At 47.8% G+C, this 17,320-nt stretch overlaps 1 protein-coding gene across 2 annotated transcripts; it reads left to right on the top strand.

Annotated features, from left to right (window-relative positions):
• The first annotated feature begins 98 nt into the window (after positions 1 to 98).
• Positions 99 to 16,557, top strand: LOC125764891 (histone-lysine N-methyltransferase ash1). 2 transcript variants are annotated; one of them, XM_049429542.1, is made up of 8 exons: positions 99 to 1,914; positions 3,072 to 3,443; positions 3,532 to 4,279; positions 4,373 to 12,422; positions 12,502 to 13,628; positions 13,706 to 13,909; positions 14,175 to 14,246; positions 14,489 to 16,557. In XM_049429542.1, the coding sequence occupies exons 2-8, from the start codon at positions 3,217 to 3,219 to the stop codon at positions 14,654 to 14,656; spliced, it is 10,596 nt and encodes a 3,531-aa protein (XP_049285499.1). In that variant the 5' UTR covers positions 99 to 1,914; positions 3,072 to 3,216; the 3' UTR covers positions 14,657 to 16,557. The 2 variants fall into 2 exon arrangements, with proteins under 2 accessions (XP_049285499.1, XP_049285500.1); XM_049429543.1 differs by lacking the exon at positions 14,175 to 14,246.
• Positions 16,558 to 17,320: the final 763 nt, after the last annotated feature.

Genomic DNA, 17,320 nt, shown 5'->3' on the forward strand with positions numbered 1-17,320 from the left:
GTGATTTTGATCGTTTGAATTAAATGATGGTTTAAATGGTGTTCGAAGAAAATAAACTTGATTTAAAATCCCTTTGAATCATGTAATGTCATGTAATGTTTCCCGCTATGTTTTGCTATGTCAGTATGGCGCGAATGCATTCAACTTCAATGAGCCAACCTTTTGTTCGGTGTCAAATATTGTGGGTTCAGAAATGCTAGTGTGTGAGTGACGGAGCCCATACGATGAGTGTGACATTATACGATGCTGCCGGTGTGTTGGTGAGCTCGATTGCACTCTTTACTGCGCGCTCAGAGTCGACGGTGGAAATGAGAAAAAATATTTTCCATCGCGAAAGTCGCGCCGTACCAATCGGAAGAATAAATCGCGATCGGACAAAATCGGTGCAGCAAAAGACGGCGGTCGTATGCAAAGCTGCATAGCACGCGCGTTTGCTATCGATGAGTGTTGAAGTGCAGCAGAAAAGTGATTTCGCTTACGGCTTAATTGGAGTGAATTAAGTGAGCAAAATGTTGCAACGCAAGGGGTCAGGCGAAGGTGCACCGCCGCCGAGAAAATGCTAATCCGGAAGATGGAATCAGCTCGAAAAAGAACCTGATCTGATTTCACATGATTGAATGATTGGCTGTAATCTAAATCGCTCGGGAAGAAATCAACAAATAGTGAACGGTGGGGTGCGAGAAAGTGTGAAATCAGGCGCCGCAGCAGTCGACGGGGTAGCCGTCATAACATCCCATTCTGATGCTTGCTTTGACGACCTTCGTGCAAAGCGCCACCAGTGTGATGGGTTGATTATTCCTATCTGCAAATGTGTTATGGCATAACGAGCGCATTTATTGTCAATGAAAAGTGTGTCGAAATCGACCATAATCGATTGCAAAACATCGCCATCGTGCTACGATCCATCTGTTATTTTATCCACCGTGCAGTGTCGTTCGACGGTGAGACGCCATTTTAGAATTGATATTTATAAAAAAAAAGTTTCAGCTGCATGCCGTGTGTACCGTGCGTATGCGAAAGGTATGTGTGTGTGTATGCGTACGCGTGTGTGTGTTGCTCTGGTGCATTGTACTACGAAGTAGAGTTTCTTCAATCATTATACGGCCGTTGGTGCCCATAAAACGGTCAATTTAATAAAAGTGTTTCCTTAAAAGTGCGTCATTTCCACGAATCGTGGATATAGGCATAATTGGATGCAGTTTTTTCGGGTGAAAGTGCCATGGTGGCAAGAAGCAAGGAAGAAGATTGGCGAGAGTGTGGTGTTGTCGAGAAAGATGAGGCAACACGCAGTAGTGGGGTCGTTCGCTCTTAGCTCGGTGAGCGAGTGTGCGTGAGATAGAACCCCCGTTGGCCGAAGTGTCGAGTAACGTGGTGTGCGTGCGTGTATCATACTGGTGGTTTGTTTTGTTTCGCAACATTGGAAGAATGCGTGCATCTAACGCCACGGTGTACATAATTGCACGATAATAGAAGAATCGTGAAAAAGAAACGTGACCAGAAAAGAAAATCAGTGTTGCGAAGACACACACTGCGTGTGCGAGCGATGGTTGCTGTGTGTGAATAAAGCAGCAGCCGACGAGCAGCTGTCAAATGAGTTGGCCGCCTATTTTACGCAATGAGATTCCGATCAGGTGTAATTTAAATTTGAAATAACGCGTGTGTTTCTACTGAAGAGCGAAATCTTCTAGAGAATAGAATGTTGATTATATAGGCAATTGAAATACGTAAGCGCCGTGAAGGCTGGTTATGTTTTGATCGTTGACAAGTGGTACTTGTTGTGTTGTCATCGTGCGTGAGCGTGTGTTGGTTGAACATATCGGTCAAAACAGGCGCCTTCTAATACTTCCACTACCACTACACAGTGGTTGTGGTGGTTGTGTGTGTGTGTTAGCACTGACTTATGTTTCCATGCGGGTAGGTTTATGTTTTTTTCTTCTCTCCATCTGATAAACTGTGCTATAAACATACGCGCCAAAGATTTATTGTGTTAGTTTCTAGTTCTCTTGAATGTGAAATTTAAATCAAATGTAAATAACACAGTTTTGTGTTATAAAATAGAAATAAGTGTTTGCCAACAACAGTGGTTGTAATTTAGCTAGAGCATTCTTCTTTCATCACCACCTTTTCTGATACGTGTCATCGTTCCACACGATTCCATTACGGTTATGACCCAAATATTTACCACCGGTTTCACTCGCAAAGAAGTTTGGAATGGAATTTATACTGGTTTTCTTCGAATGTGGAAGTACATTTGCGCATTAGCATACAGAAATCCATACAGCGTCCATTGAAGTGATTGAAGCAGCTTTGGCCCCTTTATTTATTACAATCGCACTTGAACTGATCAAGCTTTTAAATTGTTTGTGTACGTTTTTCTGTTTTACATTACATCAGTAATGTTTTTTTCATAAATGCATAAAATAATGTGTACGGGTTGTGAAAAGAAAAAAGAATGAAGTGGATAGTTAAAACAAAGTAGAAAGCATGTGCTTGGCAATCAGCTGCTGTCAAGACAAGACGCCTAGAAACAGTGGAGTACGTGACGTAATCCAAGGACGAACTCTCATGCCCTGCAATTCATCCTTGTGGGCCTTCGACCTTGAACACACCACACCAGCCTTTCTTGCCTGTTTGTGCACCTCTCGTCCTTCGTCGAGAAGATGATTTATGATAACGTCTCGGTCGGTTCCATTAAACAAGCGGCTATTGCTGAAAGGGCATTTTTCAGTCTGGCTACCTGCCAAACGAAACGCATTGGGCTCTTTTTTATGTCGTATTTATGTGTATTGCAATGTGGGCAAAATGGGCAGAAATGGAACGTGCGGAACATTTCAAAATGCTTCAAAAATCCACCCATCCCTTCAGTTGATGCGTTCATTGAATAAGGCAGCCTCGTTAAGCATTATTTTTCATAACACCAATCTTGAAAGATAAAGCTGGCCACACAAACAGAAGGTCCCTTTAATTTAGCTAACATTTATTGATTTAATTTAATTTAATTTAGTGCTTAAATATTAACGTTCCTATGTTTCCGAATTTTTAATAAATCCCTTATTTTCTTCTCATTTTAGGTGCAAAAGTTCTTCACAAAAGTGTCGATAAAAAAGTGGTAAAGCCTTATGAATAAAAAGTGGAACGAATAAGTGAATAAATTGTGCTGTATGGTTGAATGATAATTTAGTTCTAACTCCAACGTTCAACCGCTGCCTAAGCAAAATGACCATCGTAAAAAGCAATACAACCGACGCAACCAACCCTGCGGACAATGCGAAATCGCCTCTATCCTCATCATCATCGTCCTCTTCATCTTCCGACTCGGATGATGGATCAGATTCGTCTAGTGATTCCGATTCTTCGTCGGCATCTACGAGCAAAACGAGCAGTAAACAGAGCAGTGGCGGAGGTGTCCCACCAGAAAAGCCCCAACAATTTAGTGTTATGAGGTACTGTATTGGCGACATGCGCCAATTATGAAAATAATCGATCGCTAAATTGTTTCAACTAAATCGTTCCATTCACGCTTGCTTTCAGTTCCGATAGTGCCGGACTTCGAATGAAAATAGCTATTCCTCGAAGCCAATCCAATGCGACTCCCACGCCTTCACCAACGTCGCTCGGCTCCAACCAGCAGCAACAGCAGCTGCTGATGCAACAGGATCTTCCGTCACCGTCAGGAGCAGCTGATCGAAGACAGAAAAATGCAGAGAATACCCTTAGCGAAGCATCTAGCGCACTGTCGGCGCAAACGCCACTTACCGGATCCACTGGCAGTAAGTGCGATTCCTTCAAGGAGCATGGTAGCGTGAAAAAAGGATCCAACGCTAATGGAAAGAGTGCCATGGTGGAGGGTTCAAGTCGAGGTAGAACATCGACCACCCAACAAGTGTCTACGGAAGGTGGTAAAACGCTGATGACAGCGGCAGCCCACAAGCAAGGCAGAACGTCGGACAAAAGGGTACACGAGCGAGGAAGAACAGCGCATTCGAAGTCCAACAAACGTTCCGCTTCGGGAAATGGTAGTAGCGTGGGCCGGACAAAGAAAAGTGTCAGCGAAAGTGATTCCAGTTCACCCAGTTCATCCTTTTCGTCCTGCACGAGCAACAGTGATAGCGATTCGAGTAGCACCGCTGGTGACAATAGTAATCATAATCCGAGCGATAAATCTAAGCCAACGGCAGGACGAACCGCAACCAACGCAAGAACCCCAGCATTAACATCAACGACGGCTGGAAACACCATCGCAGCTGGTAAAAAGCAAAAAATTCTCAAACGAAAAAAGGTACTATTTTCCTTACAGATTTTATCTGTACCTTACAGATTAGAGCAAATTCGTGTTCATCGTTAATTAATTCATTATTTTATTTGTTTTTAGGCAAATCGGACCGTTACTTCCAGCAGCAGTGATGAAGAGGATGAAGACGAATTGCCGAGTGGACGTAGTGGCAGCAAAAGTGGTGCTGCGAGTCGTACAAACGAATTCACTACGTCCGACTCTAGCTCATCCGATGAAGTTGGAAAAGGATTGTCGGCTATACGAGCGAAGGGGAAGAATTCGCAAACGAAGCTGTCTGGTGTCACTTCCTCAGCAAAAGCTAACGCATTGTCCTCCGGTAAAGATGGTGGTCTTTTGACGATGACAACAGCAGGAGAAGGGTCGGGACTATTGCTTAACAGGCCGCCGCTTTCAACATCAACTCCAGCCAAACAACATGGGGCCTTTCCGCCTTCGCTCGGTGGTGGCGGTGCGTCGTCGGTGGGAGACGGAGGACTTACGGCCGAAGGTGGTTCGTGTTCTAGCGACAACGAACTTCCGGCTCTAGTCAATGCAGCGATCCGCCGAGTAGAAAGTGGTTCCGATGCGGAAAGCATTCGTGGATTGTCCGCTCCAACGCAACAGTACACATCTAGCTTGTTACGCGACTTTGTCGTGAAAACACAAATGCTTGGCTCGGTTGGTGGGAATGGAGCACTTGCAAATGTCGGTGGATCTGCCGCAAATAGCGCCGTAAGTGGAAGTGGCATCGGTGGTGGTAATGGTGGCGGTGGTTCACCATCCTCGTCGTCATCCTCATCGTCGTCGTCGGGATCCACATCCTCTTCGTCATCTTCGTCAGTGGAGGAAGGAGCAGATCCAGTGATAGGGAGTGCCGGCCCTGGACCGGGTGGCGGTCCTGGACCATTCGAATTAGATGTTCGCAAAATTAAGACTGAATCTCCTGTAATTTCATCGGGTCCGGCTGCTTCTGCCGGTCGAAATACACCAATTGTAAATGGGCTTACATCGGGCATGAAAGGTGATCCACTGGCACCAGCGGCACCTATCGTGAAACGTCGTGGACGTCCACCAAAATCTAGTTTGGCGACCGCCGCTGCTGCAGTTGGCGCAAGACCATCAGCTTCTTCCAGGTCGGTCTCCATTCCGACTGTCATTGAATCACCCGATTCGGGTATTCTTTCCACGCACAGCTCCACTGGTTCGCCTAAAACAGACAAAGCTAGACCCAATCTACACATGAGATCTAGCATGGGAGCGGGAAGTTCTTCATCAACCCGTCGCAGCAAGTCGGAAGTGCGTGGTGGAGATTCGACTGCATTGAGTGCCATATTACCCGCCAGTGGATCACCATACGGGGGGAATACGCTCTCTGCTTCTGCAACCGTTGGAAGCAGCGGTCGAACGTCAACTACAGCCTATTCGCTTTCCTCCTGTCTCGATCGAAACACGTACGCGACCGAGCGAGTGCTTTATCCACCTCGAGGACCTAAGAAACGAGGTGTAGGCAGACCACCGAAGAAAGATACGGCACAGCAGCAACAATCGTCTTCCGGAAGAGGTTCCCTGAATGGACCGCAAGTGCGTATTGCTGCTACCCAACAGTCGGAAGATCGTCTTGATCCTCACTGGCAAAAGATTGACATTAGCAAAAAGTTTCACGAACCGCGACTCAGTGGCTACAAAAGTGATGGTGGACATTCGACAATTTGCTGCAGCAAGCGACTTGCCTCACAAAGTGGTTACATTAGTGATTACGGTGGTGTTGGCGCTAGTGGTGGACGCAGCCGTCTTTCGGGGTACAAATCGGACTACAGTTCACGGTCTAGACGAAGCTGTAGCCGCGGTGCAGGATACCGGAGCGACTACGGAAGGGCAAAAAGCTGTGGTTATCGAAGTGATTGCAGTACACGCCACCGGAAGCAAGTTAGGCGGAAACGGCGGAAGAAAATTGGACATCAGCAAGAGCAGCACGAACAGCATCACAACAATAATCTCAACGATCGGAAGAATTATAATGCGTCTAGTGATGGTGGCGGAGGCGGAAGTACAAAATCGGCAAGTGTAGGTGAATTGGAAATAATGTTCATGGCCGGACTGACGCTGGGGAGTACGAGCGATGAAGATAGCAGCAGTACGAGTAGCAGCACAAGCAGCAGCAGTGCTGAGAGTCGCGAGAGCTTATTTTCGGACAACTCTGGCATCGATCGACCAGCACCGAGTTCGGTGGACAAAGCCAAACGAGTATCGCCTGAGAAAGGACGGAGAGGTAGTACCAAGCAGTTAGATAAACCGGCAGCTAAGATCCAGAGAACACCGCGTAAACCTACGCCGCCCAAAACGATTGCCAAAGGGCGAGTCGTGAAAGCTTCGGAAAGGTCTGTAGTTCGTGGCAGCAAAAACATATCAACTCCAACGATCGATCGAAGAAGGAAATCTAATCATGTGAAAGACAGCAAGGAAGACGAACAGTCAGATGAGGATGTGGTAGCTCGACGGTTTGGAGACAGAGGCCGCACTAAATCATTGCAAGCAACGGTGAAGGAGCCGCCGCCACCACCACCGCCCAAACCTTCAGTTGCTGCGACGGCTTCTGTGGCTCTCAAACAAAAGTCTTCTGCGATGATAAAGAAACCGGGCACACGAGGTCGTCCGCCGTCTGTTAAGAAACAGCCAGCAGTATCAGCTGGAGCTGGGAGCAACACTGCATCGACTAGCAAATCGCTTGGAAGTTTGAATGCTCTACTCGCACCGAAAAATCGTGCCACGCTTGTGCTACCCACTAACAACTTCGATCGAGTGTTTGCCTCGATGAGCAATAAGCAGCAGACAGCTGGGTCACCCAACGAGTCTAAATCGGCCATTTACACGTTCTCCAGCTCGACGGTGGGTTCGAAAAATGCGTTTGCGACGTTTTTACAACGCGGCGCAGCAGAAGGTGCCTCGAAAGACGACAACGATGACAACGGAAAGTTGATGGCGGTCAAGAAGCTTCCTCTGTCGAAGGCGAACGTGATCAAAAACTCGGAGGAGTGTAATCGTAGGTTTCAAAAGTCAAGCTCTTCGTTTGCGCTAACCGTTGGTGGAGGTGTGGGCGGTATTGCCGGATCGGTCGATCTGTTGGCACGGATTGCGGACGGAACGATACCGAAAGCGTCACCCACGAAATCGGTTTGTTCGAAACGTAGCCGCAGGAAGAGTTGTACCAGCGATCGACTGGAGGTGATGTCGGTGAAAAGCTACGGTGTGATTGGAAGCTGTGGCAAGATCAGACAGCGGCGCTTGAGTACGATGAGCCGGTGCAGTAGCCGATCGGCTGGATCGAGACATGCGGCGGCTAGAATGAAGCGACGCAAAAAACGTCTACGTTCTATGTCTGTCGCACCTGGTGCCACGTCGGATATGCTTAATGCTGGAGGGACGGCTAGTTCGTCGGGGCTCGACTTGAAGCTCAATGCCGAGATCGATCGGTTGAGCGAAAGTTTCAATGGCATGTGCCGTATCGTTGGTGGATCGACTGATGCTGGAACATCAACAGGTGGGCGATCGGTGAACTCACCAGAGGAAACCACATCGGCAAATGTTCCTTCAGTGGCAACACCGTCCGGCAAAGCACATCAAACGAAACGCTCGGTAAAGAAACGGAAAGCTTCAGAGCATGTGACCGATTCTCCATCGGCAACAGGTGGAGGAAATGCCGCAGGGAGTGGTGGAGCTGGTGGTGCAACAGGAAATGGCGGAGGCGGTGGTGGTGGAACGGGTAAACGGCGCAACAAAAAATCCGTACCAACGCAAAGCCCGGACGATCATAAACTTCCACTGAAGAAACGCCACTATCTGCTGACACCCGGTGAGAAAGGGAACAATAGTGATAACAATAGCGGAGTGGACGAAGTCAAATCGACGGGTGGCGCTAGTGGAGGCAGTAGCGGTACTGGAACAGGAACGGCTGGATCCGGTGGTGGTTCTACCAACTCTAGCTTTGCCGGTAGTCATACGGTGTTGAATCCGTGTGCCTTTACTAGTGGACGATTATCGGCCAACGCTGCGGTAGCTGGCTCATCCATGTCCGGAGCGGCCACCAAAGCTGTTACACCGAAAAAACGCCATCTACTGAAATCACCTGAACCCGGTCCTGTGCCGACTGACACCGAACTGCAGCTACAGCAAATAAAATCGAGTAATTCTCCACTAACGATCGTAAACGGAGGGATCGCAGGAACAGTTGGAGATGTTGGAAGTTCACCGCCGGAAGGATTAACAGCTGGACGGAAGGGACTAACCGATTTCGTCACTGGTGGAAGCCCGTCAAGTGGTATTGGTCATTCTACTACCGGTGCTAGTGGTAGCAAGAAGAAACACAATCGACAACAGGAAGCTTCAGCAGCTTCTGCTCACACCGGAACGAGTGAGAATCACAATTCTGCGGGAGCGCATCATCATCACCATCATCGTTCGACACCACCGGCACGTCCCTCTGTCATACAATCGTCTGCATCCGTGCTCCCTTCGGGATCCGGTGGGTTTTCTTCATCCTCTTCCGGTCCACCGCCGGGTGTGTTCGAACCAACGGTGGATCTGGAACTCGTGATACCACCACCGACCTCGATACCATCGCTTATTGCCAAGGTGGAGATGCTAGATTCGCCCCGCCTTGGAAAGGATTCTGCCGGTGCCATCGGTGGATCGGGCAATATCACCACCAAGCTGGAATCAGACGAACTGCAAGTTTTAACGGCTGCTCAGCGTAAAGGTTTGGCTGCTGGAAGTGGGTTACTCGCAACCGTCACGCCAACATCGGCTTCCTCCGAGAAGGTGCTGGAAAAGTTGCTCACCAAGACGGGCGCTCACCATTTGCTGCTGAAGAAAAAGCGCAAGAAACCCAACAGGACCGGTTTTCCAACGGTGAAGAAGAAGAAAAAGAAAGCACCAGAAAGTGACCCACTAGACGTTGGGTTGTCGGTGATTGATTTAAAGCCGGAAGTGGGACCGGATCTGTTCGATTCCTCCAACCTAACGCGACACGTACCATCGGAAGCGGAAAGGACGCGCATGAAGGAAAAGCATCTGCATCAAACGTCCACCGGCAAAAACGCTTCGTGCGATCGTGTGCCAAAGGAAGGCGAACCGACGGATTGCTTTATCGAGCGCCATTCGGGCGTTGGGAGGCCCCGTCTGTCGGTCGTGAGCTTGGAGAAGCTGCAGGGTAAGCTGCCAATTGCGACAGGAACGCGTGATGTGGCAACAACACCCCCGGCGACAGGCGGCCGAGGTAGGAAATCTGTCATAAATCCGCTTGCACCAGAACATCAGCTGGTGCATCGATCGCAGGAAAGAAACCGTAAGGACGATTTGTCATCAGTTACCACAGGGCGCAAAGGAAAAAGAAAGCACGAAGTATCAAAAGCACCTCCGGATAGTGGAAGCAAGCGTAAAGGAGCTGCGGTGGAAGTTGACAATCGTTCAACGAAGGAACGTAATCGCAGTAAGAGCGTGTCAGCATCGACGGAACCGCAGCAGCTACCGAACATTGTGCGATTAAGTGAGACTCTGTCGAAAGGTACGGCTAAAGAAAACAAGGAAAACAGTAAGCTACCTTCCGGCAGGTCTCCTTCCGCTGCAGGGAAGAAATCAAGCAAAGAGCCCGTCGTGAGCCCTGGTACCTCGCCGGAAGGTGATAGTACGGGAGTCATTCGACGCACTCGTAGCTCCTCGGTGGCGCTTGATCCGTCGGAGGTGAAAAAGATACATCAAGATGCTGACGATTCCGTCGGAAAAGGAACATCCCAGTCGAGTACACCAGTGCGATTGCATTCCTGGGGCGTTTCTGGCATACATAACGAAGATTCTACGTCACTCGATTCAATGCCACTGTTGAAGCGTATCCATTCGCGGTCAATCTCGCGATTGCAGTCAGTTTCCACACCGACGGTATTGCTGGAACCGTTGGCAACGTCACCGAAAACTCCGGGACGTCCAAGAGGACGTCCGCGAACAACTTCCCCCATCACGGCAACGGAAACGCCACATTCTCCCACCACCGGACGGGGTCGTCCTCGGACAGCGCTGGCAATCACCGGTAACACTTCGATCGTGTCTACCGATCGCGTTTTGTCGTCTCCACTCAGGTCACCGACGGCAAGCCCTATCGTTGGGGCTGTAGGTGGTGGTGTAGTAGTAGGCAGAAAGAAACAAAAACGAGATGGCCGTAAATCCGTTCCGCCTGCTATTGCCGAACCGATCGAAAGTGCTCATCTAGCGACCAGAATAAGTGCGTCCAAGTCTGTTACACCGACACCACCGGTTGGTACTGTGATACCGGCTCGAATGAAACGTGGCAAAAGTGACGAAATAGTGCGTTCTCAGCAGCTGGAAAAACCTGCCAAAAAACCTAGAAAAGACATTGCTTCCGCAGAACCATCGCCCGAAGCGACGACTGTTCCCGTGCCCAGAAGAAACCCGATCACATCACCGATCGTTGAACCGGTCGAGCCAGAAGAGACGGCCCACATTCTTAAGCCGGCTAGCTCGACCGACGAACTAGAACACGATCCGCTTCCACCGGATGAGGGACCGTCGGATTTCCTGCGTTTAGCTGACACTCCATCGCCAACCTCTTCCGGGGAAACGCGCGACCTGCCAACGGGATCTGGTGGGCGTGTTACGAGCAAAAAGCTACCTCGCAAGAAGTACATCACAGCGGGTCTGTTCTCCGATTGTTACAAAGACGATGGCACCGGTGGAGAGGGTCGTTCGGGACCGAAAACGCCACCGGAAACGCTGCTTCCTCCTCCGGCTTATTGTGAGCGCTTTCTGCGACGTACTGTGCGTGATTTTCAGCTACCGTACGATCTCTGGTGGCTGCAGGAGAATGGAAAACTGCCCGGACGGAACTCCGTTCCCAGCTGGAACTATCGTAAAATACGTACTAACGTGTACTACGATGTTAAGCCAAACCCTTCGACGGACAATCCACAGTGCAACTGTAAGCCGGATAGTGGCTGTCAGGATGATTGTCTCAATCGGATGGTATACACCGAGTGTGTGCCGGAACACTGTCCGTGTGGTGATCGTTGCAGGAATACGAGCATTCAGCGCCATGAGTACGCACCCGGACTGGAACGCTTCATGACGGAGGAGAAGGGATGGGGCATACGGTCCAGAGAGCCAATCATAAAGGGTACTTTTATAATGGAGTATCTTGGGGAGGTGGTGACGGAGCGAGAATTCAAAGAGCGTATGCGTACGCTTTATTTGAATGATACGCATCATTACTGTTTGAATCTGGACGGAGGTTTAGTGATCGATGGACATCGGATGGGGAGCGATTGCCGATTTGTGAACCATTCCTGTGCTCCGAACTGCGAAATGCAAAAGTGGTCCGTGAATGGATTGTTCCGGATGGCGCTGTTCGCTTTGCGCGACATTCCGCCGAATGAGGAGCTAAGTTATGACTACAATTTTAGTCTGTTCAATCCCTCCGAGGGACAACCTTGTCGCTGCGGGTCGGAACAGTGCCGTGGTGTAATTGGAGGAAAATCACAACGCATCAAACCCATCCCACTCGGGTCGTCCAACGGTAGTACGGGGCACCGCAATCCATCCGAAGTAGGTCCCGATACGGATCCCAGCAAGTCTGGTGGATCCGATGGAGCTGCTGGAGCAAATGGACCGGGCAGTGGTGGTGCACTGGTGGTCGAACTGAGTCCACGTAGTGCGGCGCGATCTCGCAAACGACAGGCGAAGAAAAATCAACCGATCGTGCATCTTAACGGAACACCGCTACCGACATTCCATCCACCAACGGTTAAGGAGCGTGCGCTGATCGCCGAGCATCATTGCTTCTTGCTGCGCAATCTCAATAAGATCCGTCGTCAGAAGGAACGTGCTGCCACGATGGTATCGGCCGGAGGAGCGAGTGGTGGCGCAGGAACGTCTGCAACAGATGGAGGTGCAGGAGCAGCATCGGGAGCCGATCAAACGACCTCTGGTAAACCGTCACTCGCATCTCAGATTTCGGCATTACGCTGTCCGCGCAATATTCGCACACGAGGGCTCGCATTCGTCGAGGATGATCCGGAGCTGGAAAAGACGGCACGCATCGCTGTAGCCTTGAAGGATATATGCACCGAAATTGCCACATTGAAAGGTAAGCGTTAAGAATGGGAAGAACAAGTATTGCTGGGTGAAGGAAATATAGCTAACATTATCGTTTCACTTTGTTTTAGATGATAAAGGGTTGCCCTATATCAGCAAACTTCAGCTGCCGTCGAAGAAGAAAATCCCTCTGTACTATGAGCGTATCCCGAAGCCGATAGATTTGGCACAGATTGAGACAAACATTGAGCAGGGTATATATCGCATGCCGAAGGTGTTTGAAGATGATCTACTGATCATGCTCAGTAATGCGATCAAATACTATGGCATCAATTCACCCGAAGGGATCGCATCGGAAGCGCTCAAATCTCACTACTATACCTGCAAACAGCAGCAGGTGCCGAAGTTGCAGGCCTACATCGGCGAAGAGAACGAACTGCTGCGAGGTTTCGTACCGAAGAAGGAACCGGAAGAGGACACGGGTTTACCGAAACCCAAGCGTGGTCGACGACAGGAGCAGACGGAGGACATTATACGCTGCATCTGTGGGCTGTTCAAGGACGAAGGTTTAATGATCCAGTGCTCGAAATGTCTCGTGTGGCAGCATATCGAGTGTACCAAGGCAGACCCAGCGGTGGAGAACTATCTGTGCGAGAAGTGCGATCCGCGCGATGTAAACTATGAGATTCCTTTGAACGAATTCACGGAGGAAGGTTACCAGTACTACATCTCGCTTATGCGTGGTAAGCTGCAAATTCGTCAAACAGATACGGTGTACGTGCTGCGCGACATTCCGATGTCGCCGGACCCGGACAATCCGAGTGCACCGGTGCGGAAGCATACGTACGAAACGATCGGTAAGATCGAGTACAGCGAGTGTGACATCTTCCGCGTGGAGAGTCTGTGGAAGGATAAGGAAGGGCGTCGGTTTGTGTACGGTCACCACTATTTGCGGCCGCACGAAACGTATCACGAACCAACGCGACGCTTCTATCCGAATGAGGTGATGCGGGTACCGCTGTACGAGGTGATCCCTATTGAGCTGGTGGTCGATCGGTGCTGGGTGCTCGATCCGATCACTTTCTGCAAAGGTCGTCCGGTCGATAGTTCCGAACCGCACGTTTACATCTGCGAGCTGCGTGTTGATAAGAGTGCGCGACTCTTTTCAAAGATCTCACGCCATTCGCATCCGGTTTGCATGAAGTCGTATGCTTTTCACAAGTTTGAGCAAAAGCTTAAGATAGCAAAAACATTCGCTGTAAGTATTTGCATGCGTTTCTTTCCCGCTGCAGTGCGAAAGGTTTTATTTTAATAAATCTTTTTTGTTTGTTACAGCCTCATGATCTTGGTTCTTTGGCACATCTACTCTCGATACGGGATAGACAGAAGAAAGGATCGAAAAAGGACGATACCAGCGGAGGACAATCGTCGACGGGGTCGGTCAGCGGCACTTCCAGTTTCACTGGTACTGGAGGAAGTCATTCAAGTGGTTCGAAGAAAATGACACCGATCATACAATTGCTGCCACCACCGCCGAAGGTACGTTACGATAGACGTAAATTGCATACCCACAATTTGTCATCCTTTCATATCGTGATTCAAATTTCTATCAGTAGGGGGAAACCTATCATGTACCTAAGAGCAAAACTTTCTAGTCACACACATCTTGTAACATTAATAAGATTCCATTCATAACATACTCATTAAAACATCTCACCCAACCGTAGCAATTTGATAACACATAACGTAAACATTTCTTTTCCCTGTCTTTTCTTTCTCTGTTTGTCTTTTCTGTACTCCAAAGACTGGCTTGAGCACAGAACGAACCCTTGCGGTTCAGCCTCCGACGGTGGAGGCAAAGCCGAGAAGATCAAAGGTCCATACATTGTTCGCTAAATAGCTACTTGTTCTTTACCATATTATTGCTTCCAAGAGCCTTTATTCATCTAAAATACTGATCACAAGATTTGTGTTGCCGCAAGATGAAGCTCTGCTGTTTATAAACGATCGGTTGATCGAGAGAGAGAGAGAGGAAGAGAAAAAACTCGCTTTACTGAAGATCTGTTTACAAAACTCCGTTTTCTAATGATATGTTTTTACTTTTTTCGACAAATATAGACGCTGGCAGAGAAACGGAACCGGCTGGAACAGGTGCTATGCCGGTTAATGCTAAAGCTAACCCTCAACCCGAACGCGCTACCGGTGGTGGACATATCCTACCTGTTGACAGGACGCGGTGCACGTCTGCGACGGACCAACAACTCGACACCGGTGCCGGTTATTTGAGAGTGGGTTCGCAAGAGGAGAAAACGGCGTCGCAAATGGAAGCGATGCTATGACTGAGCGCCCCGTTACGACGGACTCATGGTTTCTTCTCGCGGACGGTGTTTCATACGCATCGCAAAATACCAAAACAGACGACGGCAAATTGCCTATTGCAAGCTGTTTTCTTTCACAAGACAAACGATCACGGCAACGAAAAACGAGTGCGGCTGCTTGTTGACCATATTAACACAAGGCACTCAGTTGTGTTGACGAGCCAAAACAGGAATAATTTTCTGTCGTTTATCAGTGAAAGTGATAGCGTTGCTGGAAGGAGGCTTAAAAATACTAGGAAAACATACAAGAACACCCCGCACAACTTATGGACAACATTTTTTTTTTGGTTTGTTGTGCCGTTTGCCAACACACTCCAGGTATATGTTCTGTCGGTGGTTCTTGTATGCTTTCCGTTTTGCATCTTTGAAAAGGATGCTACCGATGTAAGAGATTTTCATCTATACTCACATACAATCACTCACTCACACACATATACGTACTACACTTACAATCATCTACCAACACATAGGAACACGCATATACTCACACACGCATATACAATACTTACACCGCTTTTAGTGTACCTTATTTTGATAAGATTTTTTTTTGTATTTATTATTGTTAAACGCTTTTATGGACTTGTTTAGAGACGTGAGAATTAGGTTTGTTAGTATTTTTTTTTATTACTTTCGAAAGGTTTTCCCTTCCAACCGTGGTTAAAAGGGATGAAAGCAAAGCGTCTGTCCTTTGCTATCCGGTTCGTACCCGTATTGTTATTTATTTGTACGAATTGGAACAATTTTCTGGACACGTATGGTTTTCGTTGATTCGTTGGTGTAGAAATTTGTTGTAATTATTATTCTAACTACGCGTACAAGCGTGTACGAGCATTGGCGTAATCGTAACGAGCTGGTTTTTAATTTTGCATTGAACTAGAATTGAGCACCTTTATACCCGTACCTTTAACTTTCATAGTATAAGCATAACTGGAAAGGGGGAAAACGTTTGTGCCACTGATAGGTGCGTAACAGCCGAATTTGGAAAATCTACGAAGCCGAAGTGGATGTTAAAATTGTAAATAGGAATGCAAAAAAGGGCCATCACCGATGCCAAGGATATAGTGTAAAGAAAAAATGCGATTGAATTTCCCTACATTAACACAGTTGTTGCTGAGACACGAAAAAATCTCCTTTAAACAAACAAACAAAAAATGCGCCCCCCTGTCAAATCACCGAATCGAATGGACTGGATAATTATTAGGTCATAGGCATTTAGGCGTAGTGTTGTAAAAAAAAGGAATACATCTATTTTTCTGCCCCAAAAAACACACACACGGTGCACCAACTTTTGTAGGATATAAGATGCAACATTAGTGTACACACATGCTTCGGACAGAGGGAACATTTGGAACATACATTAATATGCAGGATAGAAATTTAGTAACTTATTAAGATCAGAGTTGAAACGCTAAGCAAGTCAACATGCGCATAATAAGGCACGCTTTATTAGAGATTTCCAAACACGGGAAACGTACATCCGAGTGAGTATCGATTTATCCAACGTAAAGGATCTACTTGTACAATGCTTCATGCTAGATATAGATATGAAAGGTTTAACATGAGAGCTAGAGAGAGAGAGAGAGGCTTTCGTCACGATGGGCAGTAGTAGTAAGGGACTAAGCTAAAGATAGAAAAGGGAGTAAAACAGGAAACCGTGGTGCTAGACAGGAAATTAATTACACACACAAAAACACACACTCACTCACACTACAGCAGCACTGAGACGCTGATGCGTTTGCTCTACTATTCTCTGGAAATAAAACAAAACCACATTTTTGGATCATTTGTTCAGAAGTGAATTAAACGAAAGGTACGCTATTTAGCTAGTGATATCCTACTCAATCGAAAGAAACGTCGCTGATGAGTAAAGTCATAATATAGTGCGTTCCAAGAATTGTGCAATGAGCTGTCAGTCCTTTCCAATTGAGCGATCGTTTGCGACTTGATATCGTCATAAGTGAGCAAGCGATCGACTGATGTGCCGTCATCGTTTCGAGCGTGTTGTGATCGCTGACTTATTGCACGTTTCTGTATTACTCATCCACTGTAGCTGTCATGATCAGGATTAAGATCTTGTCTTTTCGTTCGCAGGCGTGTGAGGTGGTAGGGTTCGGTCTCCATGCAGACTGAGCGGACTTCAATGACGTAGGAACGTAGGGATGTAGGAAGAGGTATTAGCCAACTAAACCTTCCCAGGAGAGGGCGTTTAATATGCAATTTGGCCTCCTCCTGAGTGGGTCATACGTGCCCGGAACGGACAACTAATAAATGGTGGAAGTTAGTATTGATGCGGGGAATTAAAGCAAGTGCGAAGTAACTTCCCTTCTTTTAAACCCTCAAGTGCGCAATTGCTTGTTTATTAAATGTAACGTTAAATGTTTGATAAACGGCACCAATTCCTAGTGAAACAAGCTGTCCACTGCGGTTTAATCTGGTGAATGCTTCAAAACACTTTCCACATGACTCACATCATTTTGTGTGAAAAGTGGAAGTAACAAAAGTTAAGCAAATTCTCTCGAGAAAGTAGAAATTCAAGTTTACAATCAACGTCCACGATCATCTCTAAGCTTCA

This window comes from Anopheles funestus, chromosome 2RL (assembly GCF_943734845.2).
Source record: "Anopheles funestus chromosome 2RL, idAnoFuneDA-416_04, whole genome shotgun sequence".
NCBI classification, from domain to species: Eukaryota; Metazoa; Arthropoda; class Insecta; order Diptera; family Culicidae; genus Anopheles; species Anopheles funestus.